Here is an 18534-nt window from a genome sequence, read left to right as displayed (position 1 = left end):
TTAGTCTGTCTATCTTTGGGGAGAAGAATAGATTGAATACCTTTATATTTCATAACAGTTGGGAATTTTTAAATAAGTAGTAAACCTTTTGAAATTTCAGTCTATTTATTCCTAGCAATTTATAGTTTGGACTTGCAGATTCTCTTAAAAAATATAAGCAAGTTCCCACAAGGCTCTTTGAATACCAAATAATTCTTTAAGACTAAAGTTTGTTGAGAGTATGTGAACAGAAACATATGGCTTATAGGTACTTTACTGTAGATATAGATTATAGGTCAACAGAATATTTCTATTTGGGGATTAGCCTTTACCAGAACGTGTGGAAGACAGTGCTGGAACACTTTGTAGATTCCAGGATGTTAAAGTCCATTTTCTCCTTTAAGATCTGGAAATAATTGCCTGGGTTTCTTGCTGTTTGCAGATGAAGACGACTGTTCCCCCGTGGAATGTGGCAGCCATGCCCAGTGTGTTTCAGAGGGAGAGAATGCCACCTGTCAGTGTTTGAAAGGATTTACCTGGGATGGAAACCTATGTTCTGGTAAGAGCAAAGGCTAAATACACATACTTGAAAATTTGTGAATTAGAAACATTCTTTTTGCTCTTAATGACTGAAAATCTTCAGAAGGAGTTATGTAATCACAGATTTAAATAGTAATTTGATGTTAATCTAAAAATATGCATGACATACATAGAAAATATGAAACATATAAATATATATAATGTTAACATATAATGAGTTTATATTAAAATTATATGGTAAATGCAGCTGACATTAAGAGGAAGAATTTATAATGAGCTTCAGAAGCAAGAATTTAAGTTCAAGTCAAATTTACAAATTCACAAATTCCAGTGAAAACAGAACGTTTTATGTGATTTTTTTAGTATTTATTTTTTAGTTGTAGTTGAACATAATACCTTTATTTTTTTTTATTTATTTATTTTCTCTTTTTATTAATATTTTAAAATAAATGACAGCAGAATGCATTATAATTCTTATTACACATATAGAGCACAATTTTTCATATCTCTGGTTGTATATCAAATATGTTCACACCAATTCGTGTCTTTGGATAATGATGTTCATCACATTTCACCATCCTTGCTAACCCCCTGCCCCCTCCCTTCCCCTCCCACCCCTCTGCCCTATCTAGTATTCATCTATTTCTCCCATGCTCCCTGTCCCTACCCAACTATGAGTTATTCACTTTATATCAAAAAAAAAAAAAAACCATTTGGCATTTGGTTTTTTGGGATTGGCTAACTTCACTTAGCATTATCTCCTCTCAACGCTATCCATTTACCTGCAAATGCCATGATTTTATTCTCTTTTAATGCTGAGTAATATGCCACATTTTTTTAATCCATTCATCTACTGAAGGGCATCTAGGATGGTTCCACAGTTTAGCTATTGTGAATTGTGCTGCTATCAACATTGATGTGGCTGTGTCCCTGTATTATGCTGTTTCTAAATCCTTTGGTTCTAGACCAAGGAGAGGGATAGCTGGGTCAAATGGTGATTCCATTCCCAGTTTTCCAAGGAATCTCCATACTGCTTTCCACATTGGCTGCACCAATTTGCAGTCCCACCAGCAATGTATGAGTGTACCTTTTTCCCCACATCCTCGCCAACACTTATTTTTTGTTTATTTATTTTTATGTGGTACCGAGGATCAAACCCAGGGCTTCACATGTGCTAGGCGATCGCTCAACCACTGAGCCACAACCCCAGCCCCAGAATTTTTTTCTCCCACAGAAGTGTAGCCAAAGTTTTAATCAAATAAATAGATTGTCATGGATAGGTTAATATTTTATATCAATGGCATCAAAATGATGTTAGTGATTACTGAAAAAAATATCAGTCCTTATGATCTGAAACTATGGTATGAATTGGTTTACTTACACATATTTAACTGTTTGCACAGGTAAGAACTCTGGAGAAATTAATTCACAAGTTCAGATTTGCATGATATTTGCAAATAGTATGTTAACAGCCGTATGATAAAATTCAAGTTTGTTTATTTTTTCCTACTGTTGCTATTTATACCAAGCCTGAATATTTATCTATGCACAATTTTGCCCACAGATGTAGATGAATGTGAGGTGGGTAGCACAGTTTGTCCTCCTGTCTCCTCCAAGTGCATCAATACAGAAGGCAGTTATGTCTGTGGATGCTCCCAAGGTTACCAAGGAGATGGAATTCACTGTCTTGGTAAGAGAGTGGTTGGCGCAGGAGGGTGGAATAAAGCCTTGGAAAATCACAAAACATCGTGGGTGTGGTGGGCCAAGAAAAGACAGGTTGTAATTGGGGTGATACACATGTCAAGACTAGAAGCAGTCACATGACCTGTTCTGACATATTTCATTCCTTGATAGTCACTTTTGTATTACAGCTATACTAGTCAATGTCAAGCCTCTGACACTGGAGGCTATTTACCTCTCTGGTTTTTGTTCTTTCTCTGGGATTTGAGTGACATCAGTGTCTCAGCGCTCCATGCCTTGAGCCGTCATGGGAGAGTTGGACATTTCTTTGTCATTGAATTTGGCATCTGGAATGTGGTGAACTACAAATTTGATTTGGGGCTGTTGGAAGTTACTTCAGAGAAAAGGAGGTGTGGTTCCCTGAAAGGGATCTTTAGGTTTCTTGATGTGTAATAGGCAGGAGACTCAAGCCACTGACATTTAGATAGAAGTAAGAATGATTGAAACCTCTTTCATAATCACCATCCTCTGCCAAGGTCTGGGTGAGGCCTGTCGGGTTGGGAGTTCACTCTGTGGCTGTCTTCTACCTTTCCAGGTATCAGTGGCATAGTATCTTGTACAAGTGGAGACCTGCCTCAAGGCACCCGTTCCTGCTGCAGTGGTTATCTGAGGTTTCATAGGGCTTTAAAATTTTTCTTCCAGTGTTTTCTTTTTCTGAAAACATAAAAAATATTTTCGTGCCAGATGCCCTGATAAGAAATTCAAACGATAGTGCTTTCTTCCACGTGTTAAGTTAAAAAAGAAGTATCAATCATAACTATCCGTTTTCTGGATCTGGATGGTTTAAACCAAACCTTTATCAGATTAGTTCTGTGGAGTCCACAGACATTTGAAAATGCTCTTTTAAGCACATATTTGGCTGTCAGTCAGGAAAATGTCACGATTCTAATTAAGAAGGCTCATAGATAATTTACACAAACAGACTTCATATTTAATTTCCTTTGAAAAGAAGGTATCCTTTCTCAAATGTTTAAACTCTTGATTCTCTGTTACTAACACACATCTAAGATGTGCTATGGATGTCATGATCTGACCTGCCTGATTGTCATGGAGTCCTCAGACTCCATGGAAACTTGTGCTTGCTCCTGTTCTCTCTTGGTCCTTGTCTTCTGTCTCTCTGCCTGTATGTAGATAGGTGAATATATTGCTTTCAGCCATGCCTGACACCTAAGTGCTATATGAAAGTGTTGTTCTTACTACTGGAAATAGTTGTGTTTCATGGCGAAGGGTACATTTTTGTTTTTGCTTTTCAGAAAAGCTCACTCTTTGTCTCAAGTTGATAGTTCATTGACATTACAACATGAGGCCAGTTAGAAAAAAAGAGTCAATTTGAACCATTCAGAACAGTAACATAATGTTATAGATATTGTATTGGTTCATATTAGGTGCAAAGATACAGTATTAGTAACTGTGAGGAATGCCAGGATGAGGGAGCCAGTCTTCTCACAAGGAGAATATGATCTACAAGAAGCACAGCTGTGATAAGTGGTTAAGAAAGATGTACATTATAAGAGATATAAAAATCATAGTGGAAGTTTAAAACTGGAAGAAATATGTTTGAGGTATTGGGAACTCTTTCATGGAAGAATGTCATTTTAAAGGGACTGTGGGGAACTAGTAAATATTAATCAGACAAAAATGTGAAGGTAGGAAGTATTCTAGTCACAAAAAAATCATATACCTTATTGGTGAGTAGATAATAGGTTTGGGGTTGGTTCGTAGGGTGGTGTTGCCATAACAAAGTATTAAAGTATCATAGACTATAGCTTATACAACAGAAATTTGTTTTCTCAGTTTTGGAGGCTAAAATTCCCAGATGAACAAGCTGGCTGGTTGGTTCTGGTGAAGGATTTTTCCCTCTTGCAGATGATGTCCACCTTCTTGCCACATTCTCACACAGCTTTTCCTCTGTGGTGTGCAGAAGGAGAAACAACTCTGGTGTTTCTTCCCCTTCTTTTAAGGATACCAGTCCTATTGGATTAAGGCCTCACCCTTCTGATGTCATTTAACCTTAATTACCTCAATATTTATACACCCTATTTTCACATACAATACATTGGGAGTCAAGGCTTTAACATGTGAATTTGTGGGGAGACACTATTCAGTCCCTAACAGATGGATTGGGTTACATTTGTGCAAGATTAGAACCCAAAAACCAGTCATTCGTGTTTTCTCTGGGCCAAATTTTATACTAAATTTTGTAATAGTCGCATGAAAAAAACAAAAAGGGAGGGTTGGAATTCATTTTAACCATTTAATTATTCTAATTCATTTAAAATATTAATGTTTTAATATGTAATCAACATAAAATTATTGGATTTATATGTTTTATTTTAGCATTGTGTCTTCCAAATCTGGTATGTGCTTTATGCTTACAGCAGATCTGTGTGGACGAGGTGCATTTCAGGAGCTCAATGCTTCTGTGTTGCAATGGCTTTCATATTAGACAGCACAGTAGTAGGAATAGAGAGCCACTGGCAGCGTTTCAGTGAAGAGGTGCAGTGATGGGTTATCATCATCCTGGTCTAGGAAGAATTATCTGGCATTGGTGTTTAGGAGTGCCCTGCAGAAGACATGGAATACAGAAATATAGTGAGACTGTTGTAGCCAGAAATTACCTGAATATTAGAGTGGTGGCAGTTGAGAAAGAAAAGTGTGTGTGGGGGGGAGATAGTTGGGAAATAAAGGATGCTTTATTTATATGGTTCATGTTTATGTTAAAAAAGCAAACATGTTAAATTTGATATAACATTTATGTCAATGGCTGGATGTGTGTTTACAAAAGTTAAGTATGAATTTTGGGATCTTAACTTCTAAATGTTTGCCTGGAAGTAGTTTACCAAATTCCAATTTGGCAAAGTCTCCTTTCTTTCCAAGCAGAAGAAAGAAACCCTCTGTCAGGAGCCTAGAGCACCTGAATGGGTATGCAGCCAAGGATTCAGTTCATCTCTTTCTCCAGCATTTATAATGGAACCCATAAAAATGTGTGGGGCTCTGAAAACATGAAGTTGAATATAACCACCTTCTAAAATGTTGGACTTTCCAGTTGCATAACACTCTTTCCTTCCTCTGCACTCCACTCTTCCCCATTCCCATTTTTCTGACAGATATTGATGAGTGCCACCTGGGGGTTCATAGCTGTGGAGAGAATGCCAACTGTACAAATACAGAGGGAGGCTATACCTGCATGTGTGCTGGCCGCCTGTCTGAACCTGGACTGTCTTGCCCTGGTAGGTTGTTGGTGGGTGGTCTAGATGAAAGGGGAAAGACTTGGTTCAGGGAAATTCTGTACCCCAGTATATTTGCATTAGAGATTCTAGAAATCATTCAGTTTGACCAGGCTAGAGAGCTGGCTTTACTTTTTGTGTTGATACTGGGCTTGAAAACTTGAAATGGTCCAGGCCTTCTTAATTTAATAGCATCTGGAATAAATCCTTTTTTATTACTTGCAGTTCAATATAGGTGAGTACCCAGGTGGTTCCCTTTAACTATGTGACTAATCTCCTGATTTGTAATGTTGATTCCTGGGGCTCCTGGAAAAACTTTACAGGGCAAAGCAGGTTTTAAGTATGCCTGGATTTTAAATAACGTATTTTATTTATTCTAATGTATCCAAATAGTAACATTTTAATATGAAATCAGTATAAAATGAGATATTTTACATTCTTTTCAGTTTTGGTAAGAAGTCTTCCAAATCTGGTATGTATTTTATACTTAGAGCACATTTTGGTGTAGGGCAGATGTATTTCAGGAGCTCAATGATCCTGATTTGCAATGGCTGCCATGTTGGACAGCACAGCTGTAGTGACAGAGCCACTGGCAGCACTTCAGTGAAGTGGCGCAAGGACAGAGAATAGGGAAAATAATCACTTGGTAGGATTTTAAAATGCTACTATAAAAAGTCGTTATTTCTTGATCTAAAATTAGCATTCCAACTCTCTTCACTTTCTTTTTAAACATTCATTACAGTTGACTTTTGCTTCCTGAACTTTTCCCCATAACAGCAGTATCTTCTTAACCTTCAGCACCCTAAATGGGGAGCTGATTTCACCTAGAACCTGGAAGGATGGGTCCTTCCTCCCACTGCCAGCTGCTTGCCTCTCAGCTCTGCAAACAAAAAACATCCTCAGAAAAGAAATTTCTGCACTTGCCTGAACTCTGTTTTTTAGCATGTTATTTTTCTCAGATAATTTGTTCTTCTTAAAGATATTGAAAACCTTTTCTTTATATAGTCAGCTACACATCCTGATGTTTTTCTTTTAATCCATTTTGTCTCATCATCCCAGATGTGAAACACCTACAAAAACTTAAATATAGTACATAATATATAATTATATTAAATTAATAAGAATATACTCATAATATTATAATACTTATAATGTATATAAGCTCTATATTATAATTTACCACCTCTTTTAATGCATCTATATCAATTTTATTGAAATATTTGCAGAATCGAAAACTTGGGATTTAATGGGTTAAAGAGTAGTGAATCATTTAAAAAGAGATCTTACCATTTTGGCATTCCTCTGCTATAGTAACATTTCCTTCCTGCTAAAGTTGCCACAGTCTTCTCTCTGAGGGTTCCCCTAAAAGTTTAATAGTTTTTAGAAGAAAATATTGTATGGAAAAATTTTGAGATTCCCAGGATTTGGTGGGTAATGGACTGTTTATTGGTGGGATAGTTTAAAGACAAACAAAGACACCAGCTGTTCCATGACACCTTAAAGCTAGCTATCATTTCACACAATCAGTTTGTGTTTCTGGTTATTATGTGTTTTTGAATGACAGACTTGCTCTTATATGAGATCAGTGACGTAATCCATATGGGGATTTAAAATGGCCATTTTCTTATTTGCCTCCAATATACCTCAGAATATCTAAAGAAATAAGAGTTAACTTCATAGTGAATGGCATAAAGTCTGCTTGGTAAGGAGAAACTGTTGTTGCTCCTGATAGTTCTACCATTACTGAGAGACATGGTATCACAAATTGTTCACAGAAACTAATTCCTGATATTAATACTTTAAAAAATCTTTATCACAGAAAATAAAAGTGATGTCTATGATTCTTCCAGACTATACACCACCCCCTACCCTCTGGGAAGATGGCCACCATCTGGTCAGAAATAGTTACCCAGGATGTCCTGAGTCACATGATGGGTACTGCCTCCATGGTGGAGTATGTATGTATGTTGAAGCAGTAGACAGCTATGCGTGCAAGTAAGTCCAGTTCTTCCTGACAGCACCAAGGTGCTATCCTAGTCCATAATGTTTCACTAATTTGTAGAATTATATGTAGGAGATTTTTTCATAATTAGATTTTTTTTTTCCTTAGGAAAACATGAATACATAGATTATGGTGTGTGGGTGCACACCTCAATGCACTTTCCTTGCATATATATCACCACCTCCTCCCAGTCACCAGTGGTAAACATAAAGGAAAGTAATTGGTGATTTTCCTTTTATTTAAATAATTCCTTGTATGGTCTAGGAATTAAATTTCTCATTCTGCTTGAAAAACATGTTTGTGGAGAATTTCTTAAAACTTTGATTTATTCTCTGTCAAATAAATGGAGAACATTCACAATATGTTTTTAGATTTACAAAAATGTTGTACATATTCACATTGGACTTTTTGCCTTTGCTTTTCAAATCTAAAATAAATTTTTCTTCACTTCCTAGTGGTTGATTCTTACATCTTTATTGTTTAGTCACAGTTGTTGAGAGCTGCAGGTACTGTGTTCTGCTCCCTTTTTTTTGCCACATGAGGGTTTCACCATGGGCAAAATGGTGCCCTGAAATCGGATTTGAGGAAGACATAAAACAATGAAGTATTCCCACAGGGCTCACTCAGAACACCTTTCCTGTGGAGCCTTTAATAAAACTCAAGCTCACAATAGCTAGTTCTATACCAAATCTTACTCTTAATGAATTTCACATTTTCCAGGCAATATGAGGGACCCAACTAGAGAAAAATAAATAGGTCTCCTGTGTTTAGACCCCTGTCTCATTGATAATTTTCTCTGAGCCTGAAGGAGTGATAAAATATTCTGACTTTCATGAACAGATACTACAAGTTTAAAGACATTAATGATTTTATCAATAATAATGCACAGAAACATAGTTTAAATTATTTATGGAGGAAGTTATATTCTGTGACAGAATGTGTGTGTGTGACCTTGCATTAAAAATCATGTCAGCATGGCAAAAATTTGAAAAACATTCATGAATATTAGTCAAAATGACTCAGTTCTAATGAAATTCTGCTTTCATTTTTATATTTACCCCTATAATTTTTAAACCTGTGATAACTTGACAAATTATAGTAGTATACTTGAAATTAATGTTCTTTAATATTAAGAAATAAACAATTTTTACCTGTTCATGATTTCTTATACCCTCAAGTAATGAAATTACAGAAACAAGTGTCCTAATTCATTAGGTCTTATTTGTTTTCTTCCATGGTACTTCAGGTCATAAAAATCATTACAGTGACCAAAAAAAAAAAAAAAAGAAGAAAAAGAGGGCTGGGGATGTGGCTCAAGCGGTAGCGCGCTCGCCTGGCATGCGTGCGGCCCGGGTTCGATCCTCAGCACCACATACCAACAAAGATGTTGTGTCCGCCGAGAACTAAAAAATAAATATTTAAAATTCTCTCTCTCTCTCACTCTCTCTCCTCTTTCACTCTCTCTTTAACGAAAAAAAAAAAAAAGAAAAAGTAAAAAAGGTTGCTGTATTGCATTTAGTACAGTATTGCATTTAGTATGAGTTCTTGAACACAATGTTTTTCTTCCTATCATTAAATCCTGATGAAAATATCATATTTCTCTAATAATGTTTTAAACTAGAATTTGTTCAAAATGACAAATTAGATGACATTCACCTTTAAGTACCTTTAGTCAAAAGCAGTATTTAAAACTATTATCAGTATACATAGTAATCTGGACCATAACTTTGTTTTTGAGTTGTATATTTAGTAAAAAAAAAAATGTGGTTTAGTCAAGTATTCAACCCTTCCCTCCTTTTGCCCTGCTGACCTTACATAGTATTTTATTAATTCTATAATAAAACTCTAGGGAGTGCTTTCCAGCCCAGGTTTATTGGAAACACTGCATCTTTTGCCACAGAGCAGGTTTTTATTCTAGGGTTTTTAAAGGGCCGGCTCTTCCTTCTTTGCCTGGAGACAGTGGGAGTTCCCCTCAGAGACCTGAATGCAGAGGAAGTGAGCCCTGGAAGTGTCTGTGCCCACACAGCTCCTCCAAGCCTTCCTGGCTTGGAGAGTCTCAGGAGTTCCCGAAGCTCTTAAGCTCAGAGAAGATCCCCCTTCTTTCTGTTTTAGCTTTGACCAAACACACTATTGCACATCTTCTTTAAATGAACATCCCCTACACCAGTCAGTGCAATGTTTCTTGAAGACAGGGTTGTGTGACCAAATCTATTTGAGAAACATTTCAGATTCCAACCTTCAATTCTTGATACATAGCACACCACCAACACACTATGAAGTCTTGTTTACCTTTATTTCATCTAGAATGTCTTGAAATTATTTGACCGTAGAAATTCAAACTTAATTGGCCAGAGAATCTTTTGTTGGTATAGCACAAGAACCAATTAATAGTCTAAAGGACTCGTGATTTGTGTCCTTCTCCCTTGTAAACTGGGGACTGTTCTGGGCCTTGTAAGACAGAAAGGCTCTGCTACTGCAACCTGTCTTAGCTCTCAGGATTCTTGGTCGTGTGATGGACATCCTTAAAACCCTCAAGTCTCTGAGAGGTCCAAAGGTATGGCTCATTAATATCAAAGAGTTTAAAAGTGGCTGATAGGCATTGATAGTAAATAATTATAACCAAAGATAGCTAGAATCAAAGTAGTACCCAGGGAAGCCTAGAATAACCTAATGGTCTTTTATGCATCTACAAATAAAGCTTGAAGCCTTTTTTGGAATTAGCGTGGTATAATAGGACACAGGCTTTGACATTAAAGAGTAACTTGAATCAAACCTTCCATTCATTAGCTGTGTAGCCATGTACAAATTACTTAATTCTTTGAGCTTTAGTTTCCTCACCTGTAAAATGAGAACATGCCATAAAAACTAAAATGTGTTGAAGTGCCTAGTAATGATGTCAGACACGTAAGGGGCTTAACAAATGCTTGTTGCTTTTCCTCCTTTCTCTCAAAGTGACTTGCCAACCTCCTGTGATAACGTAAGGGTAGAACTAGGAATGGACAGATCTTCTGGAGCTAGTGCAGTGTTTTTTCCCCAGGCTGCTGCTTCCCATCAAAGGAACTGATTTGAGTTATCTGTATATTCATCCCTTCAGTTCTTTGGGGAATTTGTAATGCCATGTTTTAAAAGTTAATTCTCTTAAAACAAATATTATAATACAGTTGTTTACCCAAGATCCCAGTAGTTTCTGGAAATGAGCATTCTCACTAGATGGCAGCATTGTTTCATCTACTTTGAAAATTCAACTATAAATCAATCACTGATGATTCTAGTTACATTGTATTAATGAGACAGTAAGGCATTTGTGAGTGAATGTCCCTTTTTTCCTCCGTTAGTTATTTTCTCCTTAATAAAATAAGCAAATTTTTGTGTCATCACTGTGAGCTTCTCTTGAATCATTGTCCAGTGGTGATTAAAAAGGAAAAAACTTTCTTTCCTACTTTAGGTTGTGCTTCCTGTTCAGGGGCTACATGTGTTCTTCCTTTTAGTTTGCTTTCAAGTGAGGGAATCTGCCTTCAAATTCTTCTTTCCTTTGACCTTTGTTCATTGCAATCTGGCCAAACATTTGTTTTCCAAACTCCCCTGGCTCTCAGGGCTGAATTGCTTTGTGTTGGTTTTAAAAGGTGGCTCCTCAGGATTTTAGCCTAAGAGAAATTGATCTTTAATCAATGTCCTGTAATACCTTATAGAGGCAGTATGCAAATAATTTTCCATCAATCCCAGGGCAAGCAGACTAAAAGGGGCAGTCTGTGTGGCATTAACTTATAAACCGTAGTGCTTTCAGCTGACCCCTGATGGATTTTCCATGTGCTTCTAAAGAGATGAGTCTGGGAATGCAGAGGTTGAGAGATGGCTGGCTATTGAGTCTGAAGACTATCAAATGCCCTTGGCCAGGGTCTCTGATGACTTCTGTTTGTATGTTGTTATAGCTGTGTTATTGGCTACGTCGGGGAGCGATGTCAGCACCGAGACCTGAGATGGTGGGAACTGCGCCATGCTGGCCATGGGCAGCAGCGGAACATCACCGTGGTGGCTGTCTGTGTGGTTGTGCTGGTTCTGCTGCTGCTCCTGGGGCTCTGGGGTGCTTACTACTACAGGTGACCCTTTCTTCCCATTGGTACCTTCAAACCTCTAAGTCCTCCCAAGGGAACACCTGCTTCCTCAGGATGTCCCTTATCTATCTATAGACTACATTTTAATAATAAGTAGTAATAATAGGTAGTAGTACGAGTAATAGGTTTTTAAAATCCAGGATTTTACTGCTCTAAAACATCAGTGCATTCATTTATTTTTCTTGTTCCATTTTAGTCTTTGTCCAAATATAGTTCAGGTGTCTGTTTACTTTTTTTATGTGTGGTGCTGGGGATCATGCCCAGGGCCTCACACAGGTTAGGCAAGTGCTTTAACACTAAGCCACATTCCCAAGCAATGTGCATTTTTAAAAATAAGTTATACTCCGTGTATGTATACCTTTATTTTATTTATTTATTTTTATGTGGTGCCGAGGATCGAACCCAGTGTCTCACATGTACTTCATGAGCACTCTACCACTGAGCCACAGCCTCAGCCCCAGCAGTGTGCATTTTTGAATTCCAGTTTCTTCTTTTAGCATCCCATGCTCTTCTTGCCCCTTCTTCCAGCCAATGTAACTATAATTTTTCATGACTGCCTTTCACTGAGTTAATTTCACACAAAATATGGCCTTTTATTAAAGAAAATCAGTATCTTCTCTAACTTTGGAAGGATGTTTCTGATCCTTGAATTTTATATTTTTCATTCATTTAAAGTTAACAATTAAAAACCAAGGAATTATAACACACTTTTAATTTTTTAAAAATCACACTACAGTAAAGGTATAAATAGGCATCACCCTGTTCATTTTGCATTTCCTTAAGTAGAACATTGCTGGGCATGGTGGCACATGGCTGTTAATCCCAACTACTTGGGAGACTGAGGCAGGAGGATCACAATTTCTAAGCCAGCCTGAGCAACTTTGTAATAGCTTGTCTCAAAATAAAATCATAAAAAAGGACTGAGGGTGTAAGCTCCATGGGACAGCACTTGCTAGTGTGTGTGAGATCCTGAGTTCAATCCCCAGTACCATAAACAAACAAACAAACAAACAAACAAACAAAAAACCTAGAAGACTTTGGGCTGATGGTGACTTTATGAGATTATCTAGTTCAATAATATCATTTATGGCTAAAAACCTGAGACCCACTTAACTCATAGGTTCCAATTCTTTGAGAATGTACCAATACCTGCTATTATCTTAAGATAAAAATCCAACATAATTCACTTGTACTACACAACCACTCATGTCTTTTTTTTTTTTTAACTCAATATATGAGCCAAGATACTCTTCCTTGAGATCCTGCTATATTCTAGTGTAGTGGTTAAGAGCATAGGTTTTGGAATCACGTCACACAGCTTCTAGTCCCAGTTAGTGCCTAAATAGGACATCAGACATGTTTAATACCTGTATCCATTTATTTCCTTTGCTATAAAATAGAGACAAAAATAGTATTTATCTCAAGGGTTATCATGAGATTGAATTAATCAAAGTAAAGAGTTTAGTGTAGGCCTGGCATATTGAGTTTCATAAATGCTGTTACTGTGATTATCTGTGAATGATAATCTTCCCAATCAGATTCAGATACTCTAAGACCTTTTATGCCAACTCCTGAGAGACAAGATTCTCAGGCACAAACTTGAAATTTTAATTCAGTGGTCCACCTAGTAATATTGCACTTTTTAAAAATTTTGTTCTAATTAGTTATGCATGACAGTAGAATTCATTTTGATATATCATACATAAATGGAGTATAACTTTTCATTCTTCTGGTTGTACATGATATAAAATCACACTGGTCAGGTAATCATATATGCACATAGGGTAATAATGTCTGATTCATTCTTCTATCCTTCCTACTCCCAAACCCACTTCCCTCCCTTCACTCCTCTAGGTCTAATCTAAAGTACATTGCATTTTAAAATATATATATATATATATATATATATTAGTCTTAGATGGTCACAATACCTCATGCATGCTAGGCAAGCGCTCTACCACTGAGCCACAACCCCAGCCCAGCTACAACCCCAGCCCTATATTGCACTTTTTAAACTGGTATTTAAACTCAGATGTTTTAGAAAAGAACATTTAATGATCGATATAGGTCATTCCACTGGACAATATGCCAAAACAAAGGTAGATCTTAACAAATAGTGTAGAAAAAGTTGGAAAAAAAGAAACAAATTCATGTGTGCTATAATTATTTTTCTCTGATGTATTATGATGTTATTATGTCTTATATTATACTGACATCTTTCAGAGATCTGGATTGAAAACTAAAGGCACATTGCTGGATTTATTTGATTGGAGGTGTGTGTGTGTGTGTGTGTTTCTGGGGATTGAAACCAACCGGGGCCTCACATACACCATGCAAGTGTTCTACCACTAATCTACATCCCCAGCCCATTGGCTTGGAATTCTAAGCAGCACGGCAGAAAAATTCAGAGACTTTACTTACAAAGACGAATGTCTTTAGATTCAATGCTCTTATTCCTAAAGTCAAAAGTGATAAGGGCTGTTACTTTAAAAAGAAGGCTCATCAGAGCTCTTTTTTTTTCTTTTCACTGAAATCTATCCAGAATTATAAAATTCACTGGGAGCAGATCTGTGGTTATTTACTGAACAGTGCTGATAAGAGTGGCTGCTTACCGGCTATTAATCTTCAGCTATGTGCTTGACCACATGTGCACTGTTGATAGACCTGTTCTGACAAGATAGTTGTCCCTGGTCATCAGTGAGTGGGATGAATGGTTTGTTTTGAGATTGTATCAAATTTTGGCTTTATTTCAGGACTCAGAAGCTGCTATTGAAAAATGCAAAGAATCCCTATGAAGAGTCAAGCAGAGACGTGAGCCAGGGCAAACCTGCTGAAGGAGAGGCTGGAATGTCTTCTTGCCCCCAACCTTGGGTAATGTGACCAAAGTAGATAAAGCCAGGAAGTGGGTCGATATACATCCCAGTTCACTTTTTCTTCTCCTTTACTGAGTTTGGAGCAACTGGAATCTGTTAAAACTTTCAACTAGTATCTGTGTTAGCCAACACTACATCAGCTGGGGAGGGTTAGGGGTGGGATGGTGAAGGAACTGTGTCCTATATTAAGGGAATCTGAATTAAAATACCATCCTAATTTAATGGCACAAGAATTGTAGGGGATTTTTTTTCTATGTATACCTTTTTCTTATGACTTAAATTATTAGGTTATGTGAAGTTTTCCCCAAATTTTAGGTGATCCCTTTCACATGGATATCTTAAAAATTCAAGATTATGCTCCTGGCATTCTTAATATTTTTTTCCTCATGCACATTTTAAGTCCCTAGACTTCAGTAGCAAAATAGTTTCCAGATTAACAAAAATACAGGATGCTTAAATTCATACTTATAATGAAAGTTCAAGTTTAATTCAAAGGCAGATTTGAGTTAGTCACTTGGCTGTTTTGTATTGTATCTGTCAACCCTGAATGTTTTCCAAAAAAACATATTAGATCTAGAAATTCAAGATACTTGGCAGGTCATCTGCTTCAATATTGATTTCAGACCACTAGAGGGAAGACTTGCGACAAGCTAAACTCTTGACGCTGGGAATTTCCATTTCCAGAAATCCATCAGAGAACTGATTGAGTGTGCTCTGTTGGTGTATCTGTGGTGTATGTTGCAGAAAAGCTTGGAATATGTAGCAGGCCAGGGAGGATTGAAACCTTAGGGAAGAACTGTTAGGAAGAAGTTTTTTTTCAGGGGGAAAGGCGATGTTTGGAGTTCTTTTCCACGTATCTCTACTCCCCTAACCCCACCTCACCATGCATCCCAGAGGGTAACTTTTTTGTGATTGAGCTCTTTACTAACAAGTAATCATGTGTTCCTACTGTTATAGGCGTTCAGTGTTTACTTGTTTTTTTGGTAGAATTTGAGTATAGAAATAAGAAATGTGAGATCTCCCTTATTACCTGGCAATCTTCAGCAAGTCCCTTAAGCTCTATGGATCTTGCTTCCTCTTCAGTACAAGAGACTTAGATTAGATGGTCTCTCAGATCCCTTAAGTCTCTGTAAGTGTCACAGTATGTGATTCTGGGAGGATTTACCTGTAGAATTTGCTCAGTTCTTGGAAGCCACCTGACTGTGGACTTTGGAAGTACCCACATTGCTTTGCAATCTGTGTGGTATTTCATTTAGGTTTTGGATGGCAGGTTTAGCTTATCTAATTTAAATCAGGGGAAATAAGGAGAAACACAATCCTTTATTTTTATTTATTATTTTTAAAAAAATATTTATTTTTTTAGTTGTAGTTGGACATGATACCTTTATTTTATTTATTTATTTTTATGTGGTGCTGAGGATTGAACCCAGGGCTTCACATGTGCTAGGCAAGCGCTCTACCACTGAGCCACAACCTCAGCCCTATTTATTTTATTATTATTATTAATTTGTGTGTGTATGCTTGAATTAAACCCAGGGCTTCACATGTGCTAGGCAAGTTCCAAGCTACATTCCCAGCTCAGAAACTTATTTGCTGCATGTCACTTGCTTGTTGGCTCAGTGCTGTTAGGAAATGCCTGGGCTGCTGAGCTCTGTCCTCCCCAGCTGTCATAAGTGTCATCCACACCAACTGCTGCTGCAGATACCAGAGGGAGTGGGAGAGAGCTGAGTATCCAAACTGGAAGGAGAATCAGAAGAAACAAATCTGGTTCCATCAGCTGCCTTCCCCATCTCAGCCCAGAAATTTGGGTCCTGTGTTCTTCCAGCACTGAGGCAAATGGTTGGAACATTTGTGGTGTAGAGGGAGATTTTTGACTTGAACCAGAAATAATGGGCCTGTGCCCTTAAACAGTAGTCCCATATTGGTTTTACAGTATGTTTCTGCAGAGAGACCATTAATAAGGAGAAGACAAAGGGTGATTAGTGTTGTGGAAAATAAGAAAATGAGAACATATGTTCATGAGATTTACCCTTTTATTACCAACATTCCCCTCTCTTCTCCCTAATTGACTCCACTCATCATCCATTCCTATACTTTTATAATTTCAAATTCCTATTCTCTTGATTCTGGGTTCGGGGCTTCTTCCTGTGGAAGGCCCATTTCTGAACCAGTGGAGCATGGTCAGTCAAAACTTTGGGCAGTCCCTCTACTGGGTTACTGATTGACAAAGAAGGATTTCAGCCATCTGTGTATTTATCCTAGAGCATGGGTCACTTCTTTCTTTTATTTTTTTTCTTTTATCATTGATCTATTTTAATATCTAATCTATCTAGCCTCAGAGCAAGCCAGTGAACTCAGCTCAGCCTGCATTCCAAGTGCCCAATCAGTGTTAGACAATCCAAATAATGAAAAGAATGATCATTTTTGTTGACTGAAGAGAAATGTTGTTTTCTGGGTCTCCTTTTATAATTCTGTTCCCCAGTCTGTTTAATCATAAGAAAACACTTGATGGATCTATGCAAAATAGTATTTGCACTATTAGTTATTAGTACCTATATTTAAGTGAATTTGTGTGTATATGGAAAGTTGTAACAAATATGTATGTGGTATTATTTGGCCAATGAACAATGCTTAGAATACTTATGGATTCTTGGATTATTTATAGTAAAATGTTAGCCCACAGGGATCCATGCCCCCAAACTGGGATTCCAGAATTAGAATAGAATCTTCAGTATAGATATTGGTAGTTTCCAGTTGCTTTAATAGAAAGTAGTATAGAGTTTCTAATTTAAAATGGAGTCTTTCATGAGCTAGAGAAATGAATTTGACAGACTCTTTTTTATAACTGTTGCCTTATGTAGGATAAGGTATATGAATATGATAAAGCCATAGGCTTTGATTGATGTATGATGGGATGGTTTGTGAATTATAACCATAACTTCTCTTTTCCTTTTCTTTTCTATAGTTTGTGGTCATAAAGGAACATCAAGACATCAGGAATGGGAGTCAGTATTCCGCTGGCAAGGATGGCCAGGCAGCAAATGTTGTCCAGTTGTCCTCCCTGGAGCTTGGTGAATGGTTATCTTTATCTGGATCATGAGTGTTTTCCAGTGAAAAGTCTCATCTAACCAGAAAAAACAGTAGTAAAATTGTATAAGTTATGTGAGCATCTGGGTTGTATTTAAATACCATGGAGCTTTAGAGAAACAAATTTGGACTGTATTTTTGTCTTATATGAGATTACCATGTTCACTAAAACTCTAGTCACATAGCAGTCTGCTAGGTCACTTTCAGCAAGTGCTCAATGAGTGACTTCTTATTTTGAATTAGGGTTTTAAGGTCGTTCTTGGGCTTGGAATCTGTATGGGTAGCTGTCGGTATAGATCCAGTGAAATTGTAAATGGCTTCAAGAAAATGTGTTTATGTTCTGGTAGGAAGGATTCCTGTGAATGTAAGTTGATCTGGGGATTTCAGAGTATTCAAGTCTTATCAGGGGCTAGACCTCGGCCAGATCCCTGGCTGGCTGTGAAGTCCAGTCAGGCCACAGAGAGACAATAAAATCAACCCAGGTTCTCAAACTGCTCTAGAACTCAGTCTGCTTCAGGTAGAAATGGAGTTAAAAATCCTCTGACACAGCACTTTTGCCAGGAGTTATATTATGATAAACCTCTTGGGTTGTGTCTTAGATAGCATTATTGTTTTTTCACAGCCTGGAGGACATTATTGAACATGCTTTTGTGTCATAAGCCTTTGAAAAAGCTTAGAGAATCTTTGTGCCAACAAAAACAGTTCCACTGCTAATAAAATGAGCCAATAAAATATCAGTTCTACTTTATTTTCTGATGTTTACCCTTCATGCTTATTACCATAACCTTCTTTTCAGATTTCCTTATAGAGAGAACATACGCTTTTTATTCTGGAAAAGTCACTCTAAAACCTCTCTTGTACATATGCTTCCAGGTAACCCAAAATACTAAACTCAGTAAATCCTTATTGCCTAATTTGAACAAGGCCATAAATACCACAATAAGTAATATATATATATTTTACTGTTGCCTGGA

At 37.2% G+C, this 18534-nt stretch overlaps 1 protein-coding gene across 5 annotated transcripts in view; it reads left to right on the top strand.

Annotated features, from left to right (window-relative positions):
* Egf (epidermal growth factor) overlaps positions 1-18534 on the top strand; it is an 87673-nt gene that overhangs the window by 64971 nt on the left and 4168 nt on the right. For 3 of the 5 annotated variants that reach the window (XM_078021811.1, XM_078021809.1, XM_078021812.1), the window contains 8 exons: positions 422-538; positions 2084-2209; positions 5367-5489; positions 7337-7481; positions 11418-11585; positions 14354-14471; positions 17439-17544; positions 18357-18433. In XM_078021811.1, coding sequence (XP_077877937.1) covers positions 422-538; positions 2084-2209; positions 5367-5489; positions 7337-7481; positions 11418-11585; positions 14354-14471; positions 17439-17544; positions 18357-18433 — 980 coding nt within the window. Of the gene's footprint in view, positions 1-421; positions 539-2083; positions 2210-5366; positions 5490-7336; positions 7482-11417; positions 11586-14353; positions 14472-17438; positions 17636-18356; positions 18434-18534 lie in introns of all 5 variants that reach the window. The other 2 variants (XR_013426025.1, XM_078021810.1) reach the window with 2 other exon arrangements.

Source organism: Ictidomys tridecemlineatus, chromosome 9 (genome assembly GCF_052094955.1).
Source record: "Ictidomys tridecemlineatus isolate mIctTri1 chromosome 9, mIctTri1.hap1, whole genome shotgun sequence".
Classification (NCBI taxonomy): Eukaryota; Metazoa; Chordata; class Mammalia; order Rodentia; family Sciuridae; genus Ictidomys; species Ictidomys tridecemlineatus.
This window is presented reverse-complemented; position numbering and strand designations above follow the sequence as displayed.